The sequence below is a fragment of the Phoxinus phoxinus genome (assembly GCF_949152265.1).
Source record: "Phoxinus phoxinus genome assembly, chromosome: 5".
NCBI classification, from domain to species: domain Eukaryota; kingdom Metazoa; phylum Chordata; class Actinopteri; order Cypriniformes; family Leuciscidae; genus Phoxinus; species Phoxinus phoxinus.
The window spans coordinates 18,853,466-18,871,677 of record NC_136880.1 but is presented as its reverse complement, the minus strand read 5'-3'; the positions used below and the strand labels follow the sequence as shown (position 1 = coordinate 18,871,677).

The 18,212-nt window shown below is 38.0% G+C and overlaps 2 protein-coding genes across 2 annotated transcripts in view; one reads left to right on the top strand and one right to left on the bottom strand.

The window, feature by feature from the left end:
- Positions 1 to 4,977: 4,977 nt before the first annotated feature.
- leprot (leptin receptor overlapping transcript) lies at positions 4,978 to 10,548 on the bottom strand. The gene is made up of 4 exons (XM_079612052.1): positions 10,393 to 10,548; positions 9,813 to 9,888; positions 9,538 to 9,721; positions 4,978 to 6,555 (listed from the first exon to the last, which is right to left on the bottom strand). The coding sequence occupies exons 1-4, from the start codon at positions 10,406 to 10,408 to the stop codon at positions 6,439 to 6,441; spliced, it is 393 nt and encodes a 130-aa protein (XP_079468178.1). The 5' UTR covers positions 10,409 to 10,548; the 3' UTR covers positions 4,978 to 6,438.
- A 696-nt stretch (positions 10,549 to 11,244) lies between these two features.
- LOC306998274 (tyrosine-protein kinase JAK1-like) overlaps positions 11,245 to 18,212 on the top strand; it is an 18,908-nt gene continuing 11,940 nt past the window's right edge. The window contains exons 1-10 of the mRNA XM_079612201.1: positions 11,245 to 11,363; positions 11,636 to 11,814; positions 11,899 to 12,022; positions 12,442 to 12,574; positions 12,666 to 12,817; positions 12,952 to 13,288; positions 13,474 to 13,662; positions 13,765 to 13,922; positions 17,545 to 17,659; positions 18,019 to 18,199. Coding sequence (XP_079468327.1) covers positions 11,691 to 11,814; positions 11,899 to 12,022; positions 12,442 to 12,574; positions 12,666 to 12,817; positions 12,952 to 13,288; positions 13,474 to 13,662; positions 13,765 to 13,922; positions 17,545 to 17,659; positions 18,019 to 18,199 — 1,513 coding nt within the window. The 5' untranslated portion in view covers positions 11,245 to 11,363; positions 11,636 to 11,690. The remainder of the gene's footprint in view (positions 11,364 to 11,635; positions 11,815 to 11,898; positions 12,023 to 12,441; positions 12,575 to 12,665; positions 12,818 to 12,951; positions 13,289 to 13,473; positions 13,663 to 13,764; positions 13,923 to 17,544; positions 17,660 to 18,018; positions 18,200 to 18,212) is intronic.

Genomic DNA, 18,212 nt, shown 5'->3' with positions numbered 1-18,212 from the left:
CCATCACCAGCGGATGGGACAACCCTCCTCCTCCCCCCCATCCTCCTCCTCTCTCTACCGGGACTGGCATTGACGGTGTGCTGTGATCCTCCTGACACCCCTATTCCCTCCAATTGAACGATAATGGAGAAGATGAAAGAAACCAGAAAACAAAGAATCACATTAAAGGAGACTGTGGATTGGTTCATGTTCTCTATCTATCTATCTATCTATCTATCTATCTATCTATCTATCTATCTATCTATCTATCTATCTATCTATCTATCTATCTATCTATCTATCTATCTATCTATCTATCTATCTATCTATCTATCTATCTATCTATCTTTTTTCTTTCTGTCTGTTCTTAATCCTTCTTTTTAATATTTGATTATTTATTTCAGATCTGAGTTTTATGCTGCCTGTCACAACTCTCTTTTGGCCCTCACCATGCAGGAACATACACTGCACTACCGATTTAAATAGGCAAATGCTTAAGAGTCTATGATTGGATCATTATTGCAGTATTTATTATTTCTGTAGCATGTTATATGTTTGGCGGCAGACAGTTCTTCTAACTCTTAAAATAGCTTTTAATTTCTTAAACAACCAGGAAGACACATTGTGGTCATATTTCTGGATGACAATGTCAAGATTCATCAGGCTCAAATTGTGAAAGAATGGTTGGGAGGGAGCATGAAGAATCATTTTCACACTTATTGCACACATGTATCCAGACCTTAAATTCATTGCAAGTCTTTGCAGTGTAATTCTATATTTATTTACAGCTGTAATTGCAGGTATTTTAGAAATGTTAGTATAATGTACAAAAACAGGTATGTAGACATTAAGTGCATTGTAACAAATTATTCGGTTACACTTTATTTTAAGGTGTCAGTTTTACAGTGTAATTATACATTTATGTACCGAGTAATAATAATTAACTAGATGTAGGCCTACTTACTATAGGGCTAGGGTTTGGTTTAGCTGCCTGTAATAATGCATAGTTTAGAGTATACTATAGTAATGTAACATGTTTAACAAGGACACTGTCAAATAAAGTGTTACCTGATTAATTTAAAAGTTAGTAGGCTACATAGTTAAAGACACCTTAAGTGCAAAAGAAACATTTTTTGATTATACAGCACATTTATTTTGTAGAAATGTGTTACATGTAAACCTAAAATTCACAGTTGCGTGTTCATTTTTACACCGTTTATTATGTCTTACACCACCACACAGAGATCTGAACTTTGGTTCAAATCTCATTTGAGAATTGAGCCAAAGCCATTGAGAAAAACTGTCAATTAAATGTTAAATTAGCTTAACAGTGACTATTCAAGGACGTTAAAACGCGCAGTCATGTTTGCATGATCTTCCAGAGCATTCAAGTTGCTTTATATGTTGTGCTTGAGACAAATCACTAAACTTACAAGGGTAAAAAAAGCTCGACCAAATCATCTGCAATGTGTCAGAAGGTCATGCACAAGGCCAGCGTTACCTCTTGAGTAATTATAAAAAATAAAAAAATAAAAAGAATGAGTAAAATTTGGTAAATGGTAAAAAATGGTAAATATATCAGAGGATCACCGGGCTGTTTCCAGGCAACGGTTGTGAGGTATGAGATTCATGGCCACTGGAGGGCCCTTCCTAACCCACAACTGCCTTTTTTAGAAGAACTATCCTGTATCTCTCCAGTGTCTCCAAATTATGAGCATTATCATTTATGAAAACTAATTCTGAATGATTTTTTAGAGGCATGAATGCTTGTGACTTAGCAATTAAATACGCTTATTCGTTTATATTTTCTGAAAGTAGACATCATGCGTCTCTTATGAATGGTGCAGTTGTATTTCAAATGCTTGTCAGATTGCAGCATTTCTATATCACTTCCCTCTTTAAGTAGAATATGTGCCATTTAGAACATAATTTTGAAGGCATCAATATTTGAAAAAAACATGCACCGGATATATTACAAGACGTTTCTTATCTGCTTTAGGACACCTCTGAAGACCGTCTTCCTCCTCTTTAATAATCATCATTCAGTCTGGCCTCTTTGATCACACTTAAAAATAGAGCAGATCTCCCCAGGGGAGGTCATTACCGAGTGGCACCGCCGCCGTTACGGCCACTGTCTGCGGACCTCTCATTTATTTATTTCAATCTGAGCACAAGAGTAACGCAGGATGGGTCCCTCTTCCTGTCTCCAGCCTGGGTTTCTGGCATTTTGTCATTTAATCCTTCCATCATTAAAGTATTGAATATTTTTTGAAACTTTAGCCATTTCCTTGCAATACATATGCCTGTGATTTAGCTATTTAGTATAGATATTTTAAGTGTTTATCTAATGTGGTCTACTATCAACAGGAACTGATGCCTTCAAGGTAAAAAAAAAAAGAATGCAAAAGCATCATAAAAATAGTCAAAACGACTAATGCTGGTTTTTGTATAATACTTATTCATTCGCTTATTTAATTTTTAAACTAATGCAAAGTTCTGTCATGAAATTCTAGATGGCTCAGACTAAGAGGTCCTTAACTCAATCTACTCATAATCACATCTATCTCTATAGGGAACAGCTGATTGGTTCCTGCTGTATCATTAGCCAATGAGCTCACTGCTCAACCTTCATATACTTGAGAAGCGTTCGCTGTAGAAGTTGCAGCGTGCTTTCAGAAACCCTCCACCTTCCCCAGCTCCACCTGTATAGATCTGCTATGGGTAATTCATGTATGCTAATTTGTACAGCAGCAGCGTGGCTTACTTGCTCACAGCAGCAGCGTAGCAGATCTATTCGGCCAATACCAAACATCAACATTGTCAGATCCATTACCATGCCAAACACTCCGAGAGTTGTCATGACGAAACTGTATTTATTTCGATACAAACTACCTATTATGAATGGCATGGAGCCCATACATGCCAACCCTCACGATTTTTCCGGGAGACTCCCGAATTTCAAAGCCCCTCCCGAAAATCTCCCGGACCGACCTTTCTCCCGAATTTCTCCAGATTTCCACCTGGACAACAATATTGCTACACCATCCGTCACTGGGCGCCGTTTCAGACCGAACAATAATAAAGGTTACACACCTAGAAGTCAAGCGCGGCAATCAGAACGGACAAAGAAGCAGTCTATGCGCTGTCAGAGCCGTCTATGGGTTTTTTGCGAGCCTCCGCTGCGCGCGCGCCTCCCCACGAGGCATTTATACTTCGCGCTCGCCGGTGTACTATTCTTTGAAAAGACAGGGTGCGACTCGGTGTAATTGTCTAAACCATCAGGAATCAGCGGTGAGAAGAAGTCAGGTACACTCGTGAATGTTTAATTTAGTACACTTTAGTAGGCTACACCAAAACTACACTACAAAAGAATCGTGCAAAGCAGTAAAACAGATTATTCCTTGTGACATTAGAAAAAAAAAAATGGATATGAGAACGTAATCTACAACTAAATTAACGTTATCTTACATAATTTCTATGTTTTTATTTAGTTTTGTCAACCTTTTTATAAAACATGGCCATTTTTTTTATTTCAAGGGCTTATGTCTGCTATTGTAGGCTCATTTAGTTAATGTAAGCAACTAACATTGCTTACACCCCCCCCCCCCCCCCCCAACTAACATTGCTCAACACCCCCTCCCCTTCCCTCCCCTCCCCTCCGAATATCTCCCTAATTCTGAGGTCTCAAGGTTGGCAAGTATGATGGAGCCCCTACAGGGATATTGTGATGTAAAAAATATGAGATGGGAGGAAAAACAAATATTTCAATGCTTTTGCATTCTCTGGCAAAAGTTTTGCATTCCCCTGAGAAACTTTGGGTTCCCTCGCAAAAACCTCTGCGTTCCCCAGCAAAGAACTGGATAGGTTTGTGAGCGAATGCAAAGGGGGCGCACAAAAGCATTGACTTATTTTTTTGTCCCAGCTAATTTTTTCCCCCACCACCATGTCCTTTTAGGGGCTCCGTAGTACAGTTATGTTCAAAGATGCCAAAGTTATGTGAGGACAAAATGACTTATTTATATTAGATATATATTCTTTTTAAATGTAAATATATATAAATACACACACACACAAGACAAATAGTATTTGTTTTGGCCAAAATGTCATTATTTAAGTAAATCTTAATTTAAGTCCAAGTACACAATCTTGCTTCTCAAATAAATGTATCTTGTTTGTAAGGATGTTTAATTGTTTTTACTAGAAATCAATATCAATATTAAGAAAATTAGGCTTTCATTGTAACATACAGTACAGTACCTGAAAAATGTATCATCTTTGAAAAAGGAGGATCTTAAACCTAAAATGGAGGCAGATTCTTTTTAATCAAATACGGCCCAAATGACCAAAAACACTCATGAAGACATTAGCAGGAGACCACTTACTACGTTTATAATAAGCACGGAGATTCTGCAGACCAAGACCTCCATAGCCTAAAATTTTCACTTTACCAAAAAAAAAAAAAAGACATGTTCAGGTGCAACAATCCAGAAAAAGTCATTATTTTTCATACCAATCCTACTGAAGCCTCAAGGGATTTCTCAGCTTTTCTCTGCTCAAACTCCTACAATAGTTGCCACCTCCATATATGAAATCATTTGTTATCCATCTAGCATGTAACATCTTTCTTCTCTCCACTGGCATCCAGTATCTGCAGCAAACATTGGGAAATTAAGCTAGATGTAAGAGTATGATGTACATCTAGATCTGTCATTGTGCTGTCACTCACGTACATGTTATATTTCTATGTGGACGTCTTTAAAACAGTCCTTATACACTGTAGTAGTCACAACCTTTGAACACCCGTCCTCTGCTCTGCAAGTAGCTTGCCACTTTTATTACACACCTGACATTGACAGAAGTCATTGACTATAAGTCTATATGAAGACTATATGCACATTCTCAAGAGTCATTTTAAACATAAACAGTTATGCCATGTATGTATATTGGTTACTGAAATGGTATTTGGTTACTAAAAAAGACAAAATGATGACAACAAAAAACAGAGAAATCAAGTGTATTTAATTCATATGTTCAAATGGATACTGCTTGAAAGTGCTAAACAGAATCAAAGGTCACAAATGTATATCAAAAACATGTGATTCAATGAAAATTGAGAGTCTAACCTCAAAACAGAAAGATTTTAAACAACGGAAAATGAAAATCTTATGATCCATAATCCTATATAAAATATTAATGACACCAGTAGTGTGAACCTGAACACCATGCCTCTCAGGTGAAATTGGATCTCAAATATTGCAAACATAGCCTATATTGAATTACATAACAATCATGTCATAGTGTTTCATAAGCTTTGATGTGGGATTATGTCAGTTATAAGAAAATGTTTGTGGAATGGCATGCATCATGCCGTTTTAATAAAAAGGCTAACTGTAATAAACAAAAGAACATTCTATAATCAATGGAAGGCCGTTTATGATTGCATTCTGCACACATTTTCTTCCTTTTTCTACAAACTTGTGGATGTAAATAAGGAATAAAGAAACAGAACAGAACAGAAGGAAAATGTCAGCTTTGGTAAACGGATGTAAACATTTACAAGTTCAAGAAGGTTAAAGCTTAATGGGTCCAATCCATAATTGACATTAGGCATTGCAAAAAAAACAAAAAAAAAACACACACAAAAAACAAAGGCAACAGCAAAAACACTCAATTGACTGCCATGGTTACAGTGCTTCTGTTACTCTAAGGTGATTGTGGCATTGTTAGTCCATTAATTACGCTTCATAACTGGTAGAGCAAAGGATCATCATTAATAATTGAATCAAGATAGTTAAGTACTAACAATTTAAGATGCAAAAAACCCCCCCATATTTCTTAATAAATCTTAATAATGGTTTTATTGGCTTGCATAAATTACTTCTAGATCATTGTGTGGACACAAAAAATATATATTTTCATAATTCATCTCAAATATATATAATATAGATATATGCACTTTTATGTATAAAGGCACTTCAAACATTACTACCACGAAGTATACATTTATTTTAAATAATGAATTTTTTTCCCATTATGTTTAAGGAAACAAGTACGTTAATGAGGGGGTGGGGGAAAAACGTTAAACTTAATATAAAATCTTAAATGGTCCTTAAAAGAGTTTAAATTAAGCAAATACTATTGACTTTTTTTTTGTTGTGCTTTTGATTTGAGTGAAATATGACTCAAACCGTATATTACAGGTTTTGAGAGATTCAGCCTTTACGTTGTGCTGGACTACTTTCTATAAATGCAACTTCATATTTAAGTTTTTATGAAGCAAATCATTGCATATACAGAGTCATGCATAGGCTGAGATGTATGCAAATGAAAAGGCAGACGCAGAGTAACAGAGCAGAGCAGACGTGACCGAGAGTTAAACAAAGCAATGGAGACGGCCTGGGTTCATATTTCATAATTTCATAATTTATAGTGTAGTGATGTACTTCCTCCTGGTGGGTTTTACCACTGTTCCCAGCTGAAGTCGTCTCCGCGCCCGAACGTCAGGAAGAAACCCAGAATGGTCAGAAAAATGACACTATTGCCTCCCATTACCAGGCCACAGGCGCCCCACTTGATCTGCAGGGGAAGAGAGACATTAGTTTCATTCATGGTGACACATTTCATTCAGTGTACTACCTGGTAAAACCCATTCGCTGTTTTAGAAAGCATATTCTGCCTGTGTATGCTTTTAAATCATTTTGAGGACATGTGAGCACTAAATGCAATCTGAATTTTTTTATTTATTTGTGCCTCCACAGGCATATTTGGAGTTTTTTCCCTCTTGTACAAAATCAGATATATTATTATATGAACGAGCAAGGAAATAACTTATTGAACAGAAGAATATTTTTAAAACCATTAAAGGGATAGTTCACCCCAAAATGAAAATTCTGTCATTAATTACTCACTCTCATGTACCCGCAAGACTTTCGTTAATCTTCCGAACACAAATTGATATTTGTGATGAAATATGAGATTTCTGTCCCTCCATTGACAGCATATGCAACTACCACTTTGACGCGTCCAAAAAAGTTCATTAAGAGATCGTAAAACTAATTAAGGTGATTTGGGCGGTTTGGTCCAAATTTTCTGAAGAGTCATGATCCTTTATATGATGAACAGATTGAATTTAGGCTTTTATTCACAAATAAATATTCATCAAACGTTCTGCGTCACACGAGAATGAACCTCATTGGTTCTTGCAGAAGCTCAAACATGCTGCGAGGTGAATCACAACACTAAAAAAAATCTTTAATTTGAAGCAAAAAACTTGGACAAAAAGACAAAGGTACAAGATTGTGTACTTAAACCATAATTACAGTCATAACCCGAGACGATCCCTTTCGAAGTGGAATTCTACACTGCATCATGGAGTTGACACAATGGGAACCAAATACCCACTACACCATACTGAACTAATGCCTGCTCACTCTGACTGTAAACTGCGCAATAAGCTAAGCTGTAGACAAAGCATTACCATATAGCACACCCATGACCAAAAACTAGATAGCCTGCGGTTACGTTCTTAGCTCAATCTCTGCAGAGACTTGAACTTGGGTCGCCGTGTGCACGTTTGTCAGTACGCAGTGCATAATTTTTTTGTATATATAAATACACACACATGCATGTATACATTTAAGAAATATTTGCATGTATATACTCATACTGTATATATTTATATATAATTTATATGATATTATATATCAATAACACATTTTTCTTAAATATATACATGCATGGTATTTATATATCTAAAATTATTATACACAGTACACACACATATATTACGTAAACACAAACTTTTATTTTGGATGCGATTAATCGTTTCACAGCCCTAAACCGAAGAACTTCTGCTGAACTTCTACTTCCCAGGGAAGCGCTCTACCCAGGATTGGGTGTCCTGTGGAGATAGTCGAACATCAAGTCGCCTGACTATAACCACCAGTGTGAACCGGAGGGCTACTGAGAGGGCAGAGCACCGTGGCGCACTCGTACACCCCCTGACAAATAGCTCTTATCGACTGATGGTTGCCCAGTCTCAGTACTACTCACGAACTGTTAACAAAGTCCCCCAACTATGTCCATACTAGGGCTGGGTATAAAAATAGTTCGAAATCGATACCGGTTCCTGTATGATATACTTTTATCTATACCAATTTTATGAAATCTGTTTTAACAAGATTTCAGTTTGTTTACTTTTTTTAGACTCATAAAGGCCACTGGGGGGTGGGATATATGCCTAGCGCTCAGGCGCACGCAACAAGCTTGCCGCAAAAGCACTGGCAAAAGTAACCTAATCATTATCAATGTGTCTGGAAAAAAAATAGCAAGGAGACAAAGCTACAAAGCTACATTGTTTATTAAAGCTACACTGTGTAATTTTTTAAGTTGATTCTTAGCAAAAAACACTTTGTTCTTTCAAAATTATAAGTGCTCATTAATGTATAATTACTTCTACCAACTAATCAAGTATTCTTGTAAGCGTAGAATCTGCCTTTTATAATACATACGGGTGAGCTGCTCGAATGGCGGAAGCCATGTTGCGCTTCCATCCTGAAAATACATTAGCCAAAGAGGGACATACCTGGAAATTCAAGCTCCGCCTTTCGCGTTTTTACACTCAGTGGCACCGTGACGAGTGCGAGCGGGAGATTACTCGCGACTGCCGGCAGATTTTAAATAATACGGCAATGGGAGGGGCTAGAAAGTAATATTCAATTGGTAGTCATATACAATTTCACCGCTAGATGGGAGTAATTCCTACACAGTGTGTAGCTTTAATAAACTATTGAGTTTATTTTTGAGTCAGTGTTGGCTGCAAAGATGACTCCAGTTCTTCTTGCAGTTGAAGACTTTCTGCTATTAAGTTTATTCTGTGCACTGTCAGGTGCTTCATCAGATTTCTTCTTCTCTTGATTAATGGCGGATTGCAAACAACTTTTAGGTGCATACCGCCACACACTGTACAGGAGCTTCATAAGATTTGTTGTCTTGCCATCTTGTTATTTGCAACCTTGTTTCCGTTCCTTAACTTCCTTTCAATGTAAAACGGACTCATAAAGACATCTAATGGTGCAAAGTGGTCGAAATCACAATCACCAATGGACCCTTTCTCAATACCAAATACAGCATATTATTTCTATAAAATAATATTTATAAAAATAATATAGAAGTAAACAATATTAGTCATTATAAAAGTATTAGAAGTTTGTACAATAGAAAATAAACAAGCAAACAGTTCAGTGCTAGTTATAGAACATAATAGAAATACCCAAAATGAACTATGGCAAATTCCCAAAGGACTGGCCGAGACAAAGCTGTTCTCGGCGGGAATAGGAGCGCTGAACCCTGATCAGATTCAAGACCCAGAACGAACTGGCTAAATAAATACTAAATAACATAATGGTCCTAAAAATATAATTATTTAGTTGTGTGTGTTATTTTATTAGGTTATATGTGACATGGATATGTATTTACTCTATATGTATAGGCTCCATATCACCAACCCTGTCAAAATGTTTAGAATAAAAAAAAAAGATGCATATATTGTGTACTCACCACAGTTGTTCTTGCTAGCACAATGGGGAGACCGTAGGCTGACACCACGATTCCAGTGGTTAAGAAGTATGCAAGCTCCCTGCATGCATTGCTTGACTCTGTGTCATCTGCATGCCTCTTGGCAATCAAATTCGGTAAAGGTGACAGGATGTAGAAGATCAGGACAAACATGGGCCAGTACTGTCTGTGAGGAAAGAAGCACAAGTTACAGTATCTTGAATTTCTGCACTTCAGTCAAGTGAAAATCCTTACAGATGGCAAACACATGGACCTACCCAAAACTTTGCAGTGCACATCCCAAAAGGAGAAGGGTCAGTCCAAGTGCACCACTGAAGGACAACGCAACAAGAGCTGAAAGGAATAAAAAAGGATAAGTCAAGGCCAAGGCTTTGAATAATGAAACATTACGTGTATTTGTTGCCACCTTGCGGCAATAGCTCGCAACTGCAGATATGACGTACTTTAAGTAAATAGATTGTAAATAAATACATTCTGTAATTTGTTTAATGTATAAGATCATTTCTTAAGTTCCTTTTCATTGGTTAATTACTGAATCGAAAAAAGACTGGAGCACAACAGTAAAAGTAAGTTACTAAAGTAAAAGTAAAAGTAAACCTACGTAAAACTTCACCCTAGTTGACAACTTCACCCTATAGAAACATGACACCTAATAGACTTTACTTAATCAATCGACACCATTTGAGATTATAAACTTTGATGCAAAGATTAATGTAACAATCGGTAGTTTAAACTCAACCGAGTTCACAAGACTTTTTAGTTGGCGATCGAAAGATGCACTCGTAAAATGATCGGTGTGGTTTTGTGATCATATCAAGAGTTACGGTTTAACTTTACCTTTTATTCCTGCCATCACTCGCAAACGCCTTTTGTTTTTAGATCTTTGTGCTAAATGTTATGGACTGACTTCCTATTTCCTCTTCAACTACTGATCCACCCTTAAAGGAGCAGAGCCTTTTAAAATCTGCGAGATGAGAATCCACTGATCTTAAGCTTTTCAGAAAAACAAGTAGGCCTACAACAACAACAACAACAACAATAACAACACTTATAATAATAGTATATCTATCTATCTATCTATCTATCTATCTATCTATCTATCTATCTATCTATCTATCTATCTATCTATCTATCTATCTATCTATCTATCTATCTATCTATCTATTCTCATCTGTATGGCTGTCTAATAATAATAATAATAATAAATATTATAATTATTAATGTTAAAATAAATGAAGGTCTAAAATGCATAGTATTTAGTAGGCCTATATATTGGGGGGAAACTGAAACAAAAAAATGTAAGAAGAAAAAGTTAAACCAAACAAAATGAAAAGATCCGAGAATAATGCCATGTGGAAATTATTTGAACGCATTTCTATGAAATTATTTGAACTACAAAGAGGGTTTTTTTCCCTGGAAAATTACGTAAAGGCTTTGCCTTAAGGGGTTCATAGACCAAATCATGATCTGTTTTTTTATTTTTTTTTATTGCTTGAACAACAATACAGAACAGGAACAAAAAAAAAAAAAAAAAAAAAAAAAAATGCCAGGGTTAAGGATACAAAAATATAAAATGCAAAAAAGTGAGTAAAAATAAAACTAAATAATAGACCAAACAAACAATAAACCAAATCATGATCTCTGTGTTACAGTGTGACAAATAAAGTGACGTCAAGTGAGGGAAGCGTCAAGCAGCCAATCAGGATCACCGCGTTGGTCACGTAGTTTATCAGAAAGAATCCCGTCATCAGTTTCCTCGGAAGTGAATCGCTTTCTGAGAATCTGATGATCTTGTTTCGCACTAGACGGTAATGTAAAATCTACTTACATATCATGTATAAGTTAAACAAACTTTGCTGTAATATTCCAGACATGCCGACGACATTCAGAAACCAGATAGAAGTGTGTTAGTCGTGAATTGAGCGTTTCCTCAAACTTTCAGTTTCCATTAAACTGCCTGTAAAGACTCCAGGTGTTCGTAAAGACATGCTCTATTGTATTTTAAAGAGGAAATGTTGTTTTATATATAATATATACACGACAGAATATCCATTTTACTAAAGTGTTCTGTCATTTTTAGGTATAGAAAATGCCCAGCACTTCATTAATATAGTGCTGAGCAGAAGAAGTCAGTCATGGCCTCGGTGATATTACAGGGGCTCGAGATCAATTTTTACCTGCCAGAGACACACCAGATTATTCATCTCTCAGGTAGTTTCAATGCAGAGAATCTGTGTATTGAAGCTGCTAAGAAGTTGGGTACGTTTTTCAGCCTTTGTACAACATGAACATTGTATTACGACAGAGAAATAAGACAAACTCACTGTTGTCTCATTATTACAGGTATATCTCCTCTGTGTCACAGTTTGTTTGCCCTGTATGATGAAAATAGCAAGCTCTGGTATCCCCCCAATTACTCCTTCAATATTGATGAGAACACCAGACTTAAGCTTTTCTATCGCATGAGGTATTCCTGTTCTTAGTCTTTTCTCATCTAGTTTTCCTTCCCAGTTTGGTACAGGACTGTAAAACAAATGCACTGTAAAATAAATGTAAATGACATAACTTAACATTTATCTAGAGCCTTAATTTCTTCATAATTTCGACTTTTCATAATGTTTGGGTCATAATTTTGACTTTTAATCTCATAACTATGCTATAGTATGTCATACTTATGACTAGAATGTCATAATTGCAACTTTTTATCTCATAACTTCTTTTTTATATCTAGCGTATGTCATAATTTTTATGAAAACAATGCATGAGGTGCCCCGTTGCGTTCCCAAATGCTATCGCAGGCTGTCAGAGTATAGGCAATTCATGGGAAACACTGTACAGATATTTGAACTTTTCCCTATTTACATTATAACCACATTTTTGGGGCAGGTTTTATTTCACGAACTGGCATGGGAACAGTAAGACATCTCCTGCCGTGTGCAGACACTCTCTTAAACAAGGGAAGGGGTCTACGTCCGCAGCTGTGCTGGATGTAGCTTCACTAACGTACTTTTACGCACAGGTACGGTGACTAAAACACTGGAAAATGTTAAAGGACGGGTTGTTCAAGAAAGTTGTGGCTGCTCATTTTAATGTGTGTTTGTGTTTGACAGAGTCAGATTGACTTCCAGAGTGGTCTGGCACCGCTGCGTAGCGCTCGTGATGAGAGTGACGTCCAGCAGATAGAAAATGAGTGTTTGGGTATGGCCGTGATGGCCATCTCCCATCATTCCATTAAAAACGATATGCCTGTCAGTGAATATGAGTAAGAGCTTTTTATTTCTCTTTCTTTTAAGTCTGAAATACGTTTAAAAGTACATTTCAAAAATATAAATAAATGTGTTTATAACTATTAAAGTGTATCTGTATCTTTCAATGTTACATTTTTATCGTTGTCAGGTACAAAAATTACATTCCCTTGGTCCTATACCAGTCCATACGTCACAGGAACTTTCTCACACGTCTACGCATCTCCAACGTCTTTAAAGTGTTCCTTGAGGAATTCAACAGGAATACTGTGGAAGGCAACCAGATCAGTACGCATGACCTGAAGGTTAAATACATGTCGACTTTAGAGACTCTAACTAAACACTTCGGCCAGGAGGTGTTTGAACCCTTTTCCCTTATCATATATGACAATGAGCAAATGCTCACCAACAGCTGTGCTGCTGGTGGTGACCACAAAATCCTGGTGTCTGGCACATCTGGCATTCACTGGTGTAAAGTCCCCTCTGTGGTAAGAAGGCCGTTGTACAAATAATATCCACATAATAATATAATATAATAAAACAATAACAACTGAATTTACTGTGTATGTGCTGACGTTTAACACTAACACTGGTTTAGGGCTTAGTTGCAATATCTCTTTTGACAATAAGTTTCCCTTTTGACAATTTCAAATGTCAAATATTTGTTTCCAAGACCTGTTCAGATCTGTGTACCAATGAGAAGAGACATAAATCAAAGAGAGACAGTAAGAAACTGAGTAAAGAAGCATCATATGATCCAGGAGAGGATAGATGGACACTCTTTTCAGACTTTAATGAGATAACGCATCTTGTCATCAAATCCTGCGTGGTTACCATCCACAAACAAGATGACAAAAGCATGGTGAGGCTCACTGTGAGATCTGTAATCTGTCAGGTTTGGTTCATTTAGGATAGGTCATAACTTCATAAACCCTTTTTTGTTTATTTTCTTGATTTTCTCCAGGAGCTGACGTTGGCGTCCCCCGAGGAGGCGCTGTCCTTTGCCAGTCTTGTAGATGGATACTTTAGGCTCACAGTAGATGCACATCATTTCCTCTGCAGGGATATTGCTCCTGTCTCATTGGAAACTAACTTACGAGAGGGCTGCCATGGTCCAATCAAGTTAGTACATTCACTCATCGTGTTTAAAGAAATAGTTCACCCAAAAAATAAAAATTAACTCAAGTTGTTAACTCAAACCCGTATGACTTTTTTTCTTTTGTGAAACACAAAAATAGGAATATTCACAGTTGTTGTTTTTTCCATTTAATGAAGTCAGAAAGTAATCAGGGTTTTGAATCCGAAAAATAGCTTTTTTTGAGGAACAGACCAAAATTTTATTCAGTATTCACCAATAAACTTTCCCTCCTCTGTAGCTCTCAAATTTGCATTTTTGCTTATTTAAACCTGAATTTGTTCAACAGAATTTTGAAAGTTTGGGGTCATTAATATTTATCTATAAACAGTATTTGTAGTGTTAACAAAGCTTTATGTTTGATATAAACGCTGTTCTTTTTATCTAAGAACCCTGCAAAAATATATCACAGTTTCTTCAAAAATATTAAGCAGCACAACCATTCCCTTTCGAATGGGACCTCGCACTGCGTCCTAGGACACTAATGGGGAATTCCTCCAGAATGACAGGTGTCTGAAGCATGTGTCAAAACACGACAATAACATTGGCCGGCGACAGCCTATGACGTCACTACTGGTGCGACCAGAGTATAAATAGGGCGCCTGTAGTGCACGTCATCCTTTCCTTGTCTTCAGGTCCGTTTGTTTATGTACATGTCAGAAAGACGATCACTCAGCCAAGCGTTTCAGGAAATATGTGCCTCCGTACCAGAGCGATTCTCCTGGGAACTCAATGCGCTCATTGTGAGGTGCACTTTGTGATGCATTCGCGAGACTGACTGAAAGAGACCGGTAAGAAGCTTATTTACTTATTTGTTCTCACCTGAGGGATAGTAGTTAGTGTTTGCACGAGCTCGTTCGGCTCTCGAGGGAGTCCAATTTACTCGCAGTGATGTGTTTGTGACTGTTCTATGCGTGATTCTTGATTAGTGATAAAGTCACGCATTTAATCGGAAAAATCTTCAGTTGATTTTACCTCTTTATGGTGCGGGTCGCTGTGATAACCTCCTTTGTTGTTTATACTCTCTCAAGGGATGAGAATAGAGCGCCTGCACCCCGCCATTCGGGTCCCGTGGTCGCCATAGCGGCAGGTGGGTTCGATCACGGAGGTGTGGGCGGAGCAAAGGATTCTATTACTGATGTGTGAGGCCTAAATCTGTGGAGTTAGATACAGAGAGAGTGAAAGCAGTTGTTATTTTTTAGATCTGCCTCACAATAGCAGTGCTCTTTGGTGGAAATCTCTGGAACATGGCAGGAATAAAAAAAATTTTGCCCTAGTTGCGAACCCTTCCTAGTTGCAAGCATCTTCTTGAGCGTTGGAGTCTAGAGAGTACATTTTTTCTCAGGTTTGACTGAAGCACACCCTCCCCCTGAGGGTTTTCTTCCCAGGTTGCGAACCATTCTTTGCGTAAGACACCTTCGGGAGTGTTGGGCGTTTTTTAGATCCTAAGAAAACATTGTTTCCGAGTGGTCGCAGCTAGCACTCAGCTGGCTCCCCTTGATGGCAATGTTTTCATGGTTGAATGTAAGTGGAATCCTTAATAGTAGGATTCCCAACTCCCTATGAGAGAGAGCTCGGTTTGTTGCTGGAGACTCAATTGAGCACTTATATGATGCGGCTAGCACGTTTGCCTAGCCCCCATACACTGTCCTGTGGTCAAGGAAGGCTTATAGCTCTTCTGGTCTCTGGACTCCAACAGGAAGTGGTCTGTTAGCTTTGGGTGAACCCCTCCTGTTGGACTCTTGAGAGTTCTGGAGCCTAGAGACCAAATCACATTACAGGTTTTACAATGGTTGTAGCTAGCCTTAGCTGTTAGCTACCATTGGTCACTTAGGATGAGCATGAAGTAGAACAGTGGTCGCCTTGATGGTAGCCTACGCAAACATTTCTGCCCGTTTTCACGTTTTTGTCAGCCTCTGCTTTTCTGCTACAGATTTGAAGCGTGTGACGCGCCATTACTTTCAGGGAAATATAGGCTACTGAAAGTTTCTGGTGTTATTTTTTGTGATTGTTTGGGGCATTCTACAGCCCTCCATTAAACCTTTCAACACAGAATCCAGATTGCTTTTTATCAATGCACAAATCATCATAAAAACAGATTAATACTATCTGTTCCTAAATTCTGATTGCGTGGGCAAGGCAGACGTTTGCTTGGGCTCAGCCCACCCATGCCTAGAACCGGCCCCGCTCATGAGACCTCCATTTGTCAGGGGTGTGTCCCCTGTGGCGACTGGCAGGGTATATTTATATCCTTGGCAATATTCCCTTTAAGGTATTCTTTGAATACCAGGTTTAGCCAGGATTTCTGGCCCTAGGGAAAAGTCACAACGACCGTTGGTGCGTATTTCTAGGGCGGGGAACTGTGACTCCAAATCAGTTCCATAGAAGACTTTTGTTAGCCATACGGCTTCAACATTCGTAACCCGAGACGTTTTCAACTTTGATACTATTAAGAAATGTTTCTTGAGCACCAAATCATCCTATTAGAATGATTTCTGAAGGATCACAAGGCACTGAAGGCTAAAACCATGCTGAAAATCCACAGGAATAAATTACACTTTAATATATTTTAAAACAGAAAACCGTTCACAATATTACTGTTTGTACTGTTCGAACAAATAAATCTCTGGTGAGCATAAGAGACTTTAAAAAAACAATTAAAAAATGTTACTGACCTCAAACATTTCAATAGTAGTGTCATAATTCAACTTTCATTTAATTTAACATAACATAAACATAAACAAACCATATGTAGGAGCCATATAATGGGAAAGTCATGTGACCAAATGATAATGGGTGTGTCATTAATTAAGTGGGGTTAAAACACCTGTTGTGTGTGTGTGTGTTTGGATGGAAGAATGGGGGTGAGTGCTGGAGCACATATTTTGTTGACTAACATGTAGCGGCACATAAAAACAATCCAAAGACCGCTAAGGAGCTGAGTGGAGGAATAACTTATGTGACGCGTCTTTCTTTGAAGCTTGCATGTTGTTTTATTTTGTTCAGGTTTGCACGGTCAACAAAATATGTGCTCCAGCACTCACCCCCATTCTTCCATCCAAACACACACACACACACACAACAGGTGTTTTAACCCCACTTAATTAATGACACACCCATTATCATTTGGTCACATGACTTTCCCATTATATGGCTCCTACACCATATTTCATATAACATTCCATAGACCTTATTCACAGCAGCACCATCTTTGATTTTTAATGGGAATGAAAGCAAGGCTGTGAGGGATAGACATTCATCTCTTTACATTTCTAACAGGTTTTACCGTTATTGAATGTGTTTTGGGATTGTTCTGCTGAAGAAAAAAAGTATTTCTAAGACATTTCAGTAGACAAAAAACTCCAGACAATATGAGCTGTGGAAAATAAGTGATCTAAGAGCTTTATACAGCGGACGCCATTGAAAACACAGTTAGTCTATGCCTCACAGCCCCGCTTTCATACCTGTCATGGCGCTGCTCTGAATCTATAGCTCTTATTAAATTGCTCAGCATGTTCATCAGCATCTACAGATGTAATCAATAATCAAATGACAGAGAAGAATGTCTTTAGACAGCAGATGTAATGGTATCTTATTTGTACCCCTCAGCACTGAATATGCCATCCATAAACTCAAGCACGAAGGTAATGAGGAGGGCTTGTACCTGCTGCGTCGGAGTACTCATGACTACGATAATATTTTCCTGACTGTCATATGCAAAGAGGTATACAGTGTTACTGTACATGCTGCTGGTTGAAAAAGAGGTTTCAGTAAAAGTTGTGTATGTCAAGTAAATGTAGAATAAAGGCCAATTCACACTGCACCGACAGACGGCACTGCGACAGGTTTTGTCGGGTCAGTGTGTTACCCCTGTCGCTGTCTGTCGGAGCTTGTTTTCGGCAATTGAACACGCTGAGTCAGCGTTTGTCTGTCTGGAAATCCTGAGAAGTGACGTGCTATAATCGGGTGACTGTCGCCGTTGGTCTTGCGCAGTGTGAATTGGTCTTTAAGAAACATACCTTATATATGAAAATAAGATATTGAACTGTAGTTGAAAGGACAAAACTGACCCTTTTCTTTTAGAATGATTGTTTTGGCGTCAAGAACTTCCAGATTGAAGTGAGGACAGAGGGCTACCTCCTGACTGGGACAGGTATTGTGAAACCCACTCTGAGAGAGCTGACGGACCACCTGTCTTCCCAGTATCTCTCGACAGACCAAACCAGCTTAAAACTTGAGCGTGGCTGTCCACCCCAACCAAAAGGTACTGGAGCCCC